This window comes from Nannospalax galili, unplaced genomic scaffold (assembly GCF_000622305.1).
Source record: "Nannospalax galili isolate Female #2095 unplaced genomic scaffold, S.galili_v1.0 scaffold302, whole genome shotgun sequence".
Lineage (NCBI taxonomy): Eukaryota > Metazoa > Chordata > Mammalia > Rodentia > Spalacidae > Nannospalax > Nannospalax galili.
The window spans coordinates 3,886,526-3,903,625 of NW_008350120.1; the positions used below are offsets into that span (position 1 = coordinate 3,886,526).

The following is a 17,100-nucleotide window of genomic DNA, read 5'->3' on the forward strand; positions in this document are numbered from 1 at the left end:
TCTCTGTCTCTCCACCTCCCCCCTCCCGCACTGGTTTGTTCTCTCTCTCTCTCTCTCTCTCTCTCTCTCTCTCTCTCTCTCTGTTGGTTCTCTCTCCCTCCTCTCTCTCAGTTCTCTCTCCCTCCTCTCTCTCTCCCCCCCCCATTCACTCCATGCTCCAGCTTCCCAGTCCCTCCTTAATCCTATATGTTCAAGTATCAACTGAAAATCTCTTTCTAGACATTTTGACATGTGCTATACCATGAATGGTCCTTGAAGACCTTGGGCTGAGTGAAATATGCCAGTCACAGAAGGACAGACACTGCCTGCCTCCACATGTATGAGGGCTTTGAAGGAACAATTTGGAGGGCAGGATGCTGGGTGCCAGGGTGTGGAGAGGGGCAAGCGTCTGTGTGTCATGGGACAGTCTCAGCCCTGGGGATGGTGGACACGTTCTGTGCATGGATGACATGACGGTGGGGATGGGCCAACACTGAACTGTGCATTTTAAATGACCACTACAGTTACATCTGACTCCCTTTTGTGAGGTATCCCACCCTGCCCCTGACATAGGCTGGGCAGTCCTTGGCTTCTCAGACCTTCCACCTCCACCCTTGGGTAGCCCTGGGTTAAATCTGACCTCCTCACCATGTGGCACATGGCCTCAACACACGCCAGCACCTGCCTGCTGCCATTTGGTCTCATGATGGGCAGTAGCCACACTTCTCCCCGTGAAAACTGAAAGCCTTGAAAGCAGATCTCCAGCCTCCTAGCTACAGTCTAATCATCAGGGAAAACTTCATCGCTAAAGTATCAATCCAATTTCAAGTACCTGTTCCAGGACCCAGAAGTATCAGACCACACATTGTCCAGTCATAACAACTGATACACAGTGTGATGGTGGGTGGACTCTGCAGACTTTGTCTGATCGATGCCTAAATGTAGATGAAGTTGTGGGGAACTCAACCCCAAATGATCCTGTAACCACCTTTGATCCATCAAATCCATACGGGGGTGATGAAAACCTGACGAGTTCAGATTTAAGATCTCCCTGTTTAGACCCACTGCCTGGCTTAATGCTGTTGCCGTTTCTTCTTTCCAAATTAGATATTTATCTTTGAGAACAACATCTACTACTGTGCACGCGTCGGAAAGCAGGCGATCAGAGTGGTCTCCACAGGGAAGGAGGGCGTGATCTACAACGGCCTCAGCGACTGGCTGTATGAAGGTGAGGTCCATGGGGCGAGACACGTAGTGTCTGCTGTGGCTGGATTCAGTTCTGATTTTCCTTCTCTGACTTCAGTTATAAACTAAATTGCATTTCTTGAGGATCTGATAAATTGAAAGATAGTGATAGAGATTCAGGAAGGACAAGCTCAATGATGGGGCATTCACAGGTGACAGGTGTGGATGCTCAGAGGTGACAGGTGTGGACACTCACAGGTTACAGGTGTGGACACTCACAGATGACAGGTGTGGATGCTCAGAAGTGACAGGTGTGGACACTCACAGATGACAGGTGTGGGTGCTCATAGGTGACAGGTGTGGACACTCACAGATGACAGGTGTGGGTGCTCATAGGTGACAGGTGTGGACACTCACAGATGACAGGTGTGGATGCTCAGAAGTGACAGGTGTGGACACTCACAGATGACAGGTGTGGATGCTCAGAAGTGACAGGTGTGGACACTCACAGATGACAGGTGTGGATGCTCAGAAGTGACAGGTGTGGACACTCACAGATGACAGGTGTGGGTGCTCATAGGTGACAGGTGTGGACACTCACAGGTGGCAGGTGTGGGTGCTCACACGTGACAGGTGTGGACACTCACAGGTGACAGGTGTGGACACTCAGAGGTGACAGGTGTGGACATTCACAGGTGACAGGTGTGGACGCTCAGAGGTGACAGGTGTGGATGCTCAGAGGTGACAGGTGTGAACGCTCAGAGGTGACAGGTGTGGACTCAGAGGTGACAGGTGTGGACACTCACAGGTGACAGGTGTGGGCGCTCACAGGTGACAGGTGTGACTTCACCTAGCCCTTTTGTGCTTCTCTGAAGGAAGGAGGTACTTCAGTGGGAATTTGACTGTATGTTCCCAGTGCGAATGTGTGTGTCTCTTGCCCCTCAGGTGCTGGGCCTGTCTTCGTCTGGGAAGGGAGGATGTCTCTTCTTCCCTTCTTAAGGTGCCCCTGAACTCTCCACCTCGTGACTTCTGTACCTCCCAAAGGCCCCACCTCCTGATACCATCCTCTGGGGGATTCAGACCACCACATGTGAATCTGAGGACACATATAGTCTGTGGCACCCGTACCACCCTGCGTTGAATACCATGCTGCCATGCCACGAGCAGGGTGAGGTCAGCGGGGTGTGTCTTTGCTCAAGCCCAAGGCAGCTGCTGCTTTCGAAATCCAGATGTGACAATCTGATCACACCTCCCAGTCCTGGGCTAAGGGTCAGCTTTGCGCTTCTCACCTCCTGGACTGAGACATGACCACATGGTATTTACCTGCTAAGTGCAGTTGGGGAGGATAAGGGATGCTCTGGCTTCATCAGGCTGATACCAGTTTCTCCAGAGCTACTCTGTTTCTCAGGCCAAGACTCTGCATCGAAGGAGCTCCATGTAGCACTGGTTATAAAGCAGATAGCGATGGGGTGGCATTACTTCCCAGCGTGGCTCCCTGAAGTCTTCAGTTTTCAGAGGTGCAGCTTGTGTGTACACAGGCAGATTGTGAGCCCAGTCAGACCTGTATGCATGCCATGCAGCCCTGACCTAAGGCATCCCAGAAGGTCTCCCTGCAAGTCTCCCTGTGCCTCTTCCTGGTCAAGCACCCCCAGGACTTTCTCCCAGAGACCCCAGAATCCCTGGTTTTCTGACAGAGAAGCTGTCCCTCCAGCCAGGCCCTCCTTGGGCCCCAGCACTGCTCAGAGCTCAGATCGCTCTTCAGACCCTAGTATGCAGGTTGCACTCTGAAGAGAACCGACCCTGAGTCTTCGTGTCACATGACACCCTGAACCCTTCCTGAGGAAACCCATGGAGTGAAACGGATGTGGGACTGGCCAGTGGCCACTACGGATTATGTGGCTCTGTACAGAAACATCCCTGGGAGCAGTAGCCTGAGTTCTCCCCAGCTCCAGCCAGAGAAGTCCAGAGTTGTACTTCTGTACTGGGTGCAGTCCAGTGTGTGCCCACTAGCCTGCAGGAGGGACTGTCCCACATACCAGGTAGACTGTTGAAAGCCAGGACCCCAGGGTCCTGCCCCTGCTGACCCGAGAAAAAACTAAAAAGCCTTTGTCCCAGACTAGAAAATGGAATCCCTTTTGTGCTTCGTGTTTGAGAGATGCCATCAGGTGTGTGCAGCTGATAGGCCATGCAGTAGGAATGCAGCCCAAATCCTATAAAGCATTATGAGATTATTTTTAGTGACTTGATTATGCAGTTCTTAGTGTGAGTTTTATAGAAGACAGTGTCATGTTACATTGTCAAACGCTGGACATGCCTGTCAGTTGTGCTGTGTGTGGTACATTCTGTCTGGACAAGGCCCGGGTGTCTGGGAATGAAAACACTGAGTGGTTACTGGCAAGGCTGTGGGATCACAGGGACCCAGGCAGGAGATTCAGCATGACCCCATGACCTTGGAAAAAAGCCCTTTGACTCCAGGAACCCAACAAGCTCCAGTAATATATTGGGGCTTCAGTGTTTCCCAAGAAGCAAAGTGACATTGTAACCAGAATTGTATGTAACGCCTGGTAAGAGATGGGCACTTGGAAATTGTTATAATAATAATTATTATTATTATTTAGTATTATTATTATTGGTCTAGAGAGATGGGTCAGTTGTTAGAGTACTGGCTGCTCTTGCAGAGGACCTGAGTTCGATTCCCAGTACCCACATGGTGGCTAACAATCACCCCTAACTCCAGTTCCAGGGGAATCCGACACCCTCTTCTGACCTCCATGGGCATTGCACAACACAGGTGTACCTACACACACGCAGACAAATAAAAATAATAAAATATTCAGTACCAATAATAACACTTCCAATATTTGGTACTGGTATTGTAACTTGGCCACTCATCCTTTTCAAAGGAAGAAATATGTCCTAGTTTCATTCTGTTGCAGTGATAAAACCCTCTGACCAAAAGAAAGTTAGGGAAGGAAGGGGTTGATTTCAGCTCAGTGGTCACAGCCTGCCACTGAGGGAATTCAGGGCAGGAACTCTAAGAGCTTGAAGCAGGAACCATCAAGGAACGCTGCCTTCTGCAGGCCTAGCTAGCTTCTTACCCGGCCCAGCGAATGGGCTGGGCCCTCCTGCACCAGTTAATAATCAAGTCAGTCCCCCACAGACATGCCCACAGGCCAATCTGAGCTGGGAAATTCCTCAACTGAGGCTTTCCTCTCAGATGACTCTAGGCTGGGTGAAGTTGACAGTTAAAGCTAATAGGATAATATATAAAAAACAGAGAAGAGAGACATAGGCATCTAGACAGGGTTTCCCAGGCTGCCCCTGTCTGGCCTGGACTTCATGGGGGGCCAGTACAAGCTGTCTGAGAGCCCGCAGAGAAGAGCCTGGGTCTGGTTGCTCTGCAACTAATCTCCTTAATAAAATCCATAACCAGGAGATTTAGAACATCTTTTGCAGTATCTTAATAAAATAAAAAATTCATTGCTTTGTCATTCAAGCTAAGCTTTTCCCTTAGCAAATCCTCTGGAAAGATTCTTTTTTTTCCTTCAAGGCATTTATGAGAAATTGTATAGATATGTTAACAGAGCCTCCAAATATTTTAAATCAATCTCTCAGTGATGGAGCAGCTTAATCTGCTTAGCACTGTTCTCTGGAAGGTTCTATATGCTGACGCTCAGACTTCTGAAATTGGGAGCCCGGGGGATCTCGTGTCCTTTTTTAATAATAGGAGAATAAACTCAGATTGTCTCTACCTAATCAGTGACTTAACTCTTATTTCAGGCTCTTCCTTCCAAGGGTTGGGGTAGGGGGGTAGATGCGAGCGGAGAGGCAGCACACTTGAGTCTTTGCAGAGTTAGTTCTGAGCCGCAGCTAAGCCCCAGTAAGCAGGAAGCACACTGCCGTCTGCAGACTTATTGGCAGTGAAATGCCATATTGATTTTGTTTCCCAAAAAGGGTCTCAGACATATTGAACACTGCAGAACATTGGAGACAGAGAAAGAGAAGTTGGAAGGATGGAGGATGCTGGAAATCTCCATCCCTTGAGCAAAGGCATCCATAGGCAGCATGGGAAAACCGATAGATTCCAGAAACAGTGGTCCACCTCCCAGAGCCCCAGCTCAAGGCTGGCTCTGTGCTCAGCACCATCTGTCCGTGTGACTCTCCAAAGAGACTCCGGGGCTTGGGAGGACCAGAGACAGGCTTTGACTCACCAAATACGCATCTTTAATCTTCTGGGGAAATGCCATGTAGCTATGGAGAGTAAAAGAATAGCAGTTTAATAGACGGATGAAGACACCTGGATAACATCTTGCAGTTTTATGTTTTACCAAACTTGGTTCTCCACAATCAAAAATTAAGATGTTGCTAGAATGTTCTGAGGACTCTAAAGGAGTATTCTGAGAAGGATTTTTGCTTCCAACAGGGCTTAATAATTTCATAAGACTCCTAATAGTCCAGCATATAGACAAAAAGTTGTGATTCTCCCAATTTTTATTTGTGAAGGTTCTTTGTTATCATGTTTACAGTCAGTGGTGTTTGTTTTCCACTTGCTACTTTGTTTATAAAACACCGTTAGCTTCTTACCTTACACGTGAGCTATCAAAGTCCAACACAGACTTTTTTGCCTATAGATTCCTAATAACAAGACACTAAGTCCTTAAATGTTCCTGTTCAAAAATGAGCCGTCTACTCCCCTACTGCAAAACAGCCATACAGGCTCCAAATCCTGCACAGGTGCTCAGGGACACGCCCCTCTCATGCAATGGTCATGTCTAGTGAGTTGGGTGGCTTGGGGCCACTTGGAATGGCCTCTCTCCCGTTGGGTATAGAAATTCTCATCCCTAGTCATCTGAACGAGCAGGGGACAGGGCCAAAGGGCCATGAATCCAAGAAGCTATTCACATAGCCTGGAACCACCAGGAGGCTGAGCAGGGAACTGAGTGTGGCCTGGGGTGTGTTATTCATGTCCTTTAAGATCCAGCTTGGTCTGGATGACATTCAAGAGCTGATCTTCAGCCTTAGCCAGTCAAGAGCACAAGGGTACTTGGAACACGGGATTGATTGGAGAAACCCTATTTGGCCGGACAGTGTTGCCCAGGTGGGCTCGGCAGGAGAGTCGTTCAATATGGCTCTTGACCGGCTGTGCTCAGTGCCTGCTCCCCTGCTTGGCCTGAGGACCATCCCCTTAAGGTGGTTCCTGACCAACAGTGACCAGAGAGAGACATGGTGACAGTGTGTTCTCTGTTGTGCCCTCTGGGGAGCAGGGCAGAGGAAGAAAGCCTGTGGCTATCTTGTCAAGGGGCCCTCTTAGCCACCGGCAGCAGCTGGAGATAGATTCGGGCTTCAGTGGAACTCAGAATGTCATAGAAATATTGATCATAGTGCACTCAGGCTGCTGTGAAAATGGAGCTCCGACACCCTCAGCCTGACTCACTCAGGGATGCCTAATGGTGTCATGTCTCAGTTCTACAATCTTCACCCTGGGTTGTGCCTCTGCTGGGTGCAGACCTCTGTCTAGAAATGGCAAAGCTAGTGTGGGCCGAGGCTTGTTCTGCAGCTCCTGACACAGTCTCTGAGCATATTTAAAGATGCAGCACTAATGACCACAACTTCTATTCCAACCGCAGGTCAGGTAAGCCCTAGGCAGATGTATCTGAATCACCTGATGACCTTTATTAGGAGCAATCCCATGCTTCATAATTTCTTTAAGGAAGCAAGGAGGTGGTGGAAGGATGGCTTTCTTGGGAAAAGAACACTACTTCAACTGAAGCTTTTGTAGGGACTCGTGGCATGAGTGTGAATGTCACAGGAAGCATGTCCACAAAACAAAAACGGAACTCTCCATCCAGCCCGCCTTCACCTTTCCAGATCTGCAAAAGCAGGACGAAATTGCCGAGTAGCAGGTCACATATAATTCCTGAGTTGGCTCTAGTGTAAAGCTGTGGCATAGTAAATATTACCATGTTGGTACACTTTGAGCACTGCCTTGAACCTTGGCCCCAAGTGCCTACTTAATGTATCTCAGAAGCAGACTAGTGTCCAGACCATCAGGCTGCTGTGGTATCCCATGCCCTTCTAGTAAAGATCAGCAGCCTCAGACATTCGAAGTGGGTACAGTAGAAACTGTATTCCACACCATCCTCCTGACGCCCTAGGGCTAGCTTCTAACAGCCCCGAGGTCCATTTAGAGACTGATCCTTGGCAGCGCAGATTCTACCTGAGGGAAGATTCGCCATTGGGTTTTCAACCGTTAACTGTTTCTGAGACACCTGGTCAGAGAACTTCAGCTGACAAGGAACCACAGGCAGGTGGCAACGGATGGAAGGGGGCGACACATGCACTATAGACCTTGTGGTCTTTTTAAACATAAAGGTCAGTGCGTAGAGGGACTGGGAATTAATTTCATTGTGTTCAGGTACATATATTACCATCAAAACTATGGATCTATGGTTATCTGGGCTTCTGTTAGTTACATCTCCAATTTACATGATGGAAATGTTTGATCAGCAAGGACACTACCATGGGGAAGTTGGGGTGTGTTTCCAAAGCTCCCCAGGGAAGGATGGCACGGGGGGAGGGAGATAGGGCTTGGGAGTGATCTAGCTACATGACGCCAAAGTTTCGCCTTTAACCAGCTCCGTGGACTTGGATAAACACTTACCCTCTTTGTGTCCCCTTTGCCTCTTCTACAAAGATCACAGCAATAGACATTCCCCAAGGACATGAGATGATCCCCAAGCAGCAGATACCTGTGCCACTAAGCCCGCTGGGGTGTCTCTTGGCCTTTTCCAAAGTGTTTAAAATTGAGGCTCTTGGGGCTGGAGAGATGGCTCAGCAGTTAAGAGCACTGACTGCTCTTGCAGAGGACCTGGGTTCAATTCCCAGTCCCCACATGGCAGCTAACAATCATCCTTAACTCCAGTATGAGAGGAATTTGATGCCCTCTTCTGACTCCCTCAGGCATTGCATGACATGGATGTACTTACATACTGTAGGATTAACACTCGTACACATAAAATAAGAATAATAAGTTAAAGACTAAAAATAAAATAAAGGTTCTTGCTTCACCTTTGTCATCTAACATTGTGAGGAGTCAGGAGCACTCGGGTCCTGCAGGACGCCTGGACCAACTTTGAAAGCCGCCACGCTCTCTTCACTCATAGACTATTGTCTACACAACTGTTTTCTGTAGAAAGTGGGTCTAAATCCCAAGTCAGAAGGAGAGACTAAACTCAGTGTTGAGCCCTCTCCGAGAGCGCCCTCCTCTGTTTGGACCCGCCAAGACACATGCTCCCTGAACTTCATCGCTGACACCCCAAAGACGGCAGCTGCTGCTCCTTTTAGGTGCCTGAAGTTTGTTGTGATCAGTTGTAGAAATTAAATATTTGAAAGTTAGATTGGCCCCACCTGTGATGTCTAGGGGAAGCTGTGGAGTAAAGGCAATGATGGAAATGTCTAATGCAATCAGTGCTCACCAAGCTCTCGCCCTCCGAGGTGCCCAAAAGCAGAGGGAAGGTGAGATGGATCAGCTGTGGTTTGAACAGGAGGCTTAATGCACCCAAGATTTAAGGTAACTGGAAGGCTATTTTCAGTTCCTGGCTCTCGTCTCCAATTCCATAATTACTGGCCTCAGCTCTGACAGCATGGGGATTTTATCTTGTGGAGGCACAGGAGGAAGAGGAGAGAAGCCGAGAGCTGTTCAGTAGAGACTCACTCTGCAGTGACCAGGGATGAGGTGACAGGGTGGCAGGCTCTCTGCTCAGCTCTCTGCTCCCAGCTTTCCCTGAGCCAGCGATAGCGGGCTTCACACTTCTAGGTCTTTGCACAGGTCAGCATGAGAGCAGCGTCTTAAAGCTGGATTTGGAAATGCCAGGAGCACAGTGCAGAATGTGTCAGCCATGACCAGAGCCAGTGCGGTCAGAGTCCTTGCTTCTGATCAGCTGCCCTGTACTGCCTCTCCTCTGGCCCCTTGGTCCTATTAGACAGCCCCTGGCCAGCCCTGCTCCAGGCTTGCTGTCCTGTCACTGGCACAGCTCCAGAACTGAAATGCAGATGTGTCTCAGGGATCACCATTCCCTTCTGCACATCCGTCTGTTTGGGGGAGTCACAGGGCCATGCCCTTCTGCGCATCCTTCTGTTTTTGAGATCACAGGGACACTGCGCTGTTTTGCTCTGATGATGTAGCACTCTGATCTCGTCTGGGTTTTCTTTAAAGGGTGCCTCATGGTTGATTCTTTAATCAAAGAATTTGGATGTGTTGAAGCTAAAAACAGACTTTAGAGCATCTGTCATGAGTGATCCAACTGTTTCTAATCAAAGGCCAAATAATAAGTAGCCTTGGTTTGGCAGGGGCCTCAGCTTTTGTCAACACTCATGAACAAACAGCCGTAGACTGCAGGGAACAAACGGCATGGCTATGTTCCAATAAAACTTTATTTATGGACAATGAAATTTGCTTCTGTGCAATTCTCCCACATTATTAAATCATTGTCCTTTATTTTAACCATTAAAAACACAAAAATGACACAAGGGAGACAGCTCAGTGGGGAGATGACTCAGAGGACCCATGCAAATGCCAGTCATGGTGACCTCTGTCATTTCAGCTCTTGGGAGGCAGAGACAAGAGCTCCCCAGAGCAAGCTGGCTAGCCAGATAGGCCAAAACAGCAAGCTCCACGTTCAGTAAGAGACCCCGCCTCAATCTATAACGTAGAGTACAATCAAAGAGATCAGTCTCCAGCCTCCACACATGTGTGCACATATGCACATGCACCTGTACATACATGCACCCACACACATGTGAACATAACACACACACACACACACACACACACACACACACACACGCTTGCCAAAGAAACCATACAAAACGAGTTTTTAGCTCTTGGGTCACACAAAAAGAGGCAGAAAGAGGAATTCAGCCTAAAAGCCATGGTTTGCCAACTCCAGCCAGCCTAGTTATCACCTGAACAAGTGAGTTTGCTGACATCCAGCAGGCTGGGGCAGAACAACATGCTGTATGTGGGGATTTAGAGAGATACCTCTGCTGTCCAGAGCAGTCATGAGGAGCCCGTGATGGATAGAGCACTGATAAGAGGAAGTTTTGGGAGTTCCCTAAAAAGGTCAGCAGTAAGAGACCACGACACCTGTCCATCCAGCACTCTCTTCTCTGACTTCTAGGGTCGACATGATGACAGCTGGGCTCAAGAAGGGGGGTTATCGGGGAGCGCTGACAGAAGCAAACTAGAGCAAACCCCACACAGCTCCAAACCTTAAAACGACAAAGTGCATTTCTCACCAGTGGTCACCAAGCTGCCTGGATCAGGGAGAAAAGGACAGGTACTGATCCCCAAGGGTGATCGGGGTCCGTGGCTGCTGGTCTGCTCTCCTCTAAGGTATCACAGACCCGCTGTGGACAAGGGACTGTTCTGGGGAGATGAAGCCTCAATCTCAGGCTGTAAATGCTGGGTCTGGATATGACACTTCTTCCCTACCAGGGTGCCAAAGTACTGTGGATTAATTGTCCAAAAAAGGAGACAGTTGTGCAGAAGCCATAGTGTGTCAGGAACTTTTGTGTCACTGTGACCAAATACCCAACAGAAATAAAGGAGGTGAGGATTATTTGGGTTCCTGGTTCCTCAGAGAGATTTCAGGCCATCACATCAGGGAAGACAGGGTGGACACACTCCATGTGGGGTAGAAGAAACACGAGCAGAGGCTGTCTGTATGATGCAGACTATGGAAAAAGCCGGAACCAAGGGAAGGTTTAACCTTCAAAGTCCTGCTCCAGTGACCAGGGCAAAGTCCTGCCCCAGTGACCTGCCCCAGTTACCAGGTCTCACCTTTTAAAGATTCCCCAGCCTTCAAAATAGCACCACAAACTAGCGACAGAGAATTCCAAACAAGAGCCTATGGGAATATGTCATATTCACATCATAAGATCCACCCCCCCGGCCCCCATAGGTTCATGGTCACCTTGTAATGCAAAACGCAGCCAGTCCAACTTCAGTGTCTCCAGTCTTAACAATCCCAACACCATTTAAAGGTCCAAAGCAATCTCTTAGCTGCGAGTCACTGCAAATCAGAAAGAAAATTATATCCTTCCAATGTACAATGGCAAGAAGGAAAAAATCACCATTTGCAAAGGGAGAAATATGAAGGTAGCAAAGAAAAACTAGGCCAAAGTAAGACTGAAGCCCGGCAGGGCAAACGCTAAACTGCATCCACTCTCCAGGTCACGTGGTACCGTTATCTGGGCTCTAACGGGTTCGGGCAGCCCAGGCCCTAACAGCCTTGCCTGCTGCAGCACATGTGGCCTCTTGCAACAGCTCCACTCTGTCTGCAAGTTCCCTCAGCACATGTTCCTCCCTTCGCCGACACCCTGGGATCACCATTGCAGCTTAGACTTCATCCTCATAGCTCCACAAATAGCCCTGTTAACATGGCGGGGGCTCCAAGGCGTTTCAGAATGCTTGGTGCGAGCCTCCGTGACCTGGTAAGTCTTCAATTATGAATGTCTGCAAGACCAGCACCATGGAGACCGTGCCAAGTTCCGCTTCCATCTTGAGAAGCAGCTGTGCCCCCAAGGGCCGTGGCTGCAGTAGCCTCTGAGTGCCTGTGCGGCTCAGCCTGGGGACATTTTCCCACACGGCTATCCCCAGGACAGACTCCTGGAAGCACACTCTTTTCAAATGACTCTTCTGTTGGCACACCCTGGAGGCTTTGATGGATGTGGTCTGGTCCTCAAGGGACATTTCCATTGTCCCAGCACAAAGTGCATGACTTCTCTTTAACAGAACTCATCCTTTACAACCATTATGGCTATTTCATCTGTGCTTGCTGCTTGCTTTGTCTTCACTAAACACATGCTTCTCCTACTCATTTCCGAATCTTTTTGCTGTTTTCTTGCTTTGGATTAGCACTGTATATCTGACTAAAAGCAGGGAGTAGTATCCATACCATAACACAAATGTTATACTATCTTGCAATTTCCTCTGCCAGGGTAATTCCTCAATGACTTTTAAATTCAGCCTCATTCAAGTTCTCACAACACAGACAGAGCTGGCCAGTATGTAGTACACACAGCCTCTAACTAATTCCCAGAGGAGCCCAGGTTCCCTGAAACTCCTTTTCTGCTGAATTTCTATCAGCACTCTGGTCCAGTACAACCAGTCACCCACTGAGCTCCATTCACAGGACACATCATTTCTCCAGGCCACATCTCCTTCAAATCAGTTCCAAAAGCCCCAAGAACCACGTGGTGTTTAGTCACAACAACAGCCCACTCCTCTAGTACCAGTTTTCTGTGTTTGTTCCATTTACATTGCTGTGGTCAAAATACCTGACAGAAACAACTTAAAGGAACAAGGTTTGTTTGCGCTCATGTTTTAGAGGGACTTGGGGGTCATCGTAGTGGGAAAGCATGCCTGTGCAGCTCTATCTATGCCAACAGGAACATATGGTGGGGAGTCTTTATACTGAGGCTGCCCAGGAAGCAGAGGGAGCCACTATAACCTATAACCTTCAAAGGCTCACCCCCTGGTAACCTACCTCCTCCATGCAGGGCTTGCCTACTAAGAGCTCCACAGTCTTTAAATAGTACCACAAGATGAGAGTTCAAAACATGAGTCAATGGGGCACATTTCAGATTCAAACCATAGCATGCATTACAGGGCCCATACCTGTTAGTGTTCCTGCTAACAATAGACCTCAAATGACCAAGACAGAAGATGGCATTTCTGGAAAGATGTTCTAGAATCTCAGAATCAATGAGAAGGTTATAGGGGTCAGGCTCAGAATGTGGTATCAGAAGGAACCCAGGGACTGTCTGGTTGGGATGCAGCTGTGGGGACAGGGGACATGGGGAGCATGGTGGGAGGGCTGCATTGTCTTCCCAGTTCATAGATGGTGTGGTGCCTGTGGTGGTTTGAATGAGAGTGTCCCCCATGGGCTCCAAGTTAGAGCATATTTGGACATTTTATCCCCAGTTGGTGGTGTTGTTTTGGGAGGTCTTAAAGGTGCAGCTATCCTGGACAAAGCACATCACTAGGGGCAGGCTTAGAGAGTTCTTAAGCCTTGCTGGATCTCCAGTCACTCTCTTGCTTCCTGTGCCTGCTTGAAGATGTGAGAGCTTAGCTTCTGCTCCTCCTCCAGCCACCTCTGCTGCCATGACTCCCTGTCATGATGGACTCTTGGCCCTTGGAACCATAAGCTCAAATAAACTCTTCCTTCTATAAGTTGTTTTGGTCAGTGTTTCTATCACAGCAACAGAAAAATAACTAATACATTGATTGTACCACAGAGTGGGCTGTTGGCTATGAAGAACCTGACCATGTGAGGTTTTAGAATAATGTGGAAGACTTTGGAAGTTTGGGCTGAAAAAAGAGTTGATTGCTGTAAGCAGAGCTTAGCAAGCCATTCTAGTAGGCACCTGGAAGAAAGTAGTGCTGAGAAAAATGTAGTTCCAGAGGGAATTAAAGACTTAAGCAGCACTTGGATTATTTTGGCAAAGAGTCTGGCTGGAGTCTGCCCACAGCCAAAAAGCTTGCCTGAGGCTAAGTTGAAAAGCAATGGACTAATTTCTCTTGTGGAAGAAATTTCAAGACAGGCTAATGTAGAAATGGTGATGTGGCTATTACTGGTGAATATTATGAAGATTTACATTGAAAAGGAGCAAATGGGGCAGAAAGAGATACAGAATGTACAGTTTGGATTGAAAAAGAGCACTAGGAAGATCAATGTTGGAGCCCTGGCATGTAATGGAGAGGATCCCATTGATAAGGAGATTAAAGTGATTAAGAAGATTGAAATGATTAAGGAGGGGCCTAGAGATTCAGACTTAAATAGTGGAGAGAGTGCCTCCAGGGCAAGACCACACCCAGCTAAGCCTCCAACTTGTGAAAGGAAAATGCTGCAGGGGTCATTGAAGAGAAAAGCTTCTAAAGTGGATAAAGCAGGCTGGAGTCCACCACAAACTTCCAGTCAAACTTGGCAGTGTCGTTCACGTGGTGCTGGCTTTAGAGGCATGAAAGATGGAAGAGTGAAGGGGCCATCAGTTCTTCCTCCAAGGTTTCAGAGAGCCACTGGGGCCAGGCAGCATGCAGCAGGGGTTCCCCTGCATAGAGAAGGCCCTGGTAGGCCGTTACGTGAAGCTGTGAAGGTGAAGCCTGGTTGGCAGTGGAGTCCCCAAGAAGTTCATGATGTCAGAGCTGTGAGGCATCTGCCAAGAAGACCTGCGTACAGGGAGTGGTACTAGCACAAGAGAGAGGTGTGTGTTGCATGCAGTAAAGCTGGAGAGGCTGAGCCATCTAAGCCCTTTGGAAGTAAAGTGCCAGAAGTTGGACATGGAGCTACAGGATTTGATGTTTGTCCTCCTGATTTTTGGTCTTGTTTTGGTCCGGTATTTCCTCACTATGCCTCCATTCCTCCCTTTTGGAATGGTAATGGGTATTTGGTTCCACTGTATGTTGGAGTATGTACTTTGGCTTTTGATTTTACATGGGCTTACAGTTAAGATATTTCCCTGAGTCTCAGAACAGACTTTGAACTGTGGACTTTTGCATAGTATTGAAACTGGCAATGACTATGGTGACCTTTAAGGTTGGACTAAATGCATTTTGCATTTTATATGGTCATGAGCCTATGGAGGCCAGGGAGTGGAATGTGGCGGTTTGAATGAAAATGTCCCCCATAGGCTCCAAGCATTTGGACATTTTGTCCCTAGTTGGTGGCACTGTTTTGGGAGGTCTTAAAGGTGTGCCTATGCTGTAGGAAACATGCCACTGGGGGTGGTCTTAGAGTGTTCTTAAGCCTTGCCAGATCTTGAGTCACTGTCTGCTTCCTGTGCCTGCTTGAAGATGTGAGAGCTTAGCTTCCACTCCTCCTCTAGCCACCTCTGTCACCATGCCTCCCTGCTATTATGGACTGTATTTCCCCTGGAACTGTAAGCTCAAATAAACTCTTCCTTCTATAAGTTGTTTTGGTCAGTGTTTCTATCACAGCAACAGAAAAGTGACTAATACAGTGCCCTACAGGTGGACATACCTCATCCCCTCTGGGCCCCCAGAATAACTATAGAAGGACATGCCAAGTGGGAGGCAGGGTTTGTAGCTCTGACAAAATCACTCTTCTATTTCATAGTTCAGGGATAATAGCCTGGGAGCCCTCAGAATCTTCAGTTTTTATGAACTCTTCAACAAGAAGGGTTATAAATGCTTCACACCCCTTGATGTAGGTACTCTTCTTCCTTAGCAGCTATAAAGTAATGGGTGTGACCCAGCCAGTAGCCCTCCAACTGCTGGGAAGAAACATGGGCAACCCAGGGACATGTAAGGTACCGCCCCAGCAACTGTTACAATACCTTCAAAACTCTGGCTCATGAAATGTAGGAGAAATCTGCATTTGAAAACCTAGTATAAGCTTTGAGAATTTTAGAAAGATGATTGATTATTTTAACTTATCATGAAAAAATGCTCTGTTTAGGCTCATGAAATAAAGAAATCCAAAGGAACACAGGTGATAGGTAAAAAGTTGGCGGAGAACAAGTGAATGGATGATGAGGCACCGAGGCACAGCTAAAACTCCATCAAAATAGGGTTTATTAGCAAAGGATCACATGGGACAGATTCCCTTCTGGGCAGGGAAAATGTCTGCCCAGATCTTGAGCTGGGGTCTTTTAAAAGGGAGCCTTCTGCCTCCTGCAGAAGGTGGGAAGATGTATTTTTTTTTAAGTTGGGGGGGCGGAGTGGGAGAGCAGGACTGTTAAAACCTGTCCTCTTTAGAGATCAAAGGGGAAGCCTGCTGTGTTGGCCAAACAGTGGAGAAAAGTCTACTTCTCTTGACTTCAAAGACCAAGGTGCTTATCAGCTAGGTTCCCTTTTCTCAGGAGCATGAGAAGTCCTTGGAATCCCTGTTGGTGAGGGGGCAGGGCTATCCAAACCTTAACAGTGATGATAATGGGAGTAGTTCCTAGGGCAGGCAGGATATGGGGGAGGAGCCACAGACTATACCACCAGACCCTTCATGCCTTGATAGCAAGATCACAGCTTCTCAGAGAGTCTGCTGCTGCTGTAGTTGATGTCAAATCTGATGTGGTCACCTGGAAAATGAAGTCACTGGGTTCCTGATACTCACTTACAGGCCTAGCAAATGAGCATAGGGGAACATGTTCGAAGTATCATGGATCCAAGCAACCAGTTTCCCTGTGGTCACTTGCAGTTTCCAAAGAGCAAGTGTGGAAAAGGAATAGGATATACAAAATGGGAAGGGGGCACCTAAAGGGAGCACTGTTAGGCCATGTGCTCGTGGAGGTGGCTTGCATGGCCCTGAAGGATTCTAGGAGTTATTGCTACATTGCATGGCCCTGACTCAATTTGATCTCCTGTGCTTCTTTACCAACACAGCTCCTTTGTTGCTCTTGCTCTCATAGTATACTCCAATTTTATTTTTTTGGCTAGAACAATAGTGGGTTGCCTCCCTTAGCTGTAGGTGGGCACCACAGTATTGTAGACCAAGATTTGAAGTCTTATATCTGAGTAACATCTTATTAGGAACAAAATCATCAATGAGAGATACTTATCTAAATAACATAAGAACTTATGTCTAATGTCTGGGTTGTGTAATCTTTGAAACCCCTAAAATATACTGATGACTTTAATTTTGGTTATACTTTCCTTTTGGGTGTTTAAGACCATACTGTTGGCCCAAATCAATTTATTTTTACTCTTACAGTTGTATGAGGATTTGGTCCTCAGGGGTCACATGGGCTTGGGGGGAGCCCCTGGCTCCTCAGGCTTTTCTTTACCAGTTCCATCTACATGAAGATAAGCCAAGAGACCCTGCTTTACCTGGGTTTTGCTTGGAAGCATGGAGGAAATGTTTCCTCTGTGTTGATCCTCCTCTTTGTAGACTGGACACTAGTTCAGGTCCATCTTCTAGG

At 47.8% G+C, this 17,100-nt stretch overlaps 1 protein-coding gene across 1 annotated transcript in view; it reads left to right on the forward strand.

Annotated features, from left to right (window-relative positions):
• The window catches only part of Dpp6 (dipeptidyl peptidase like 6), a gene marked incomplete in the record, with an annotated part of 754,370 nt that overhangs the window by 595,980 nt on the left and 141,290 nt on the right, over positions 1-17,100 (forward strand). The window contains 1 exon segment of the mRNA XM_017801700.1: positions 1,087-1,207. Within this exon segment, the coding sequence (XP_017657189.1) occupies positions 1,087-1,207 (121 nt within the window).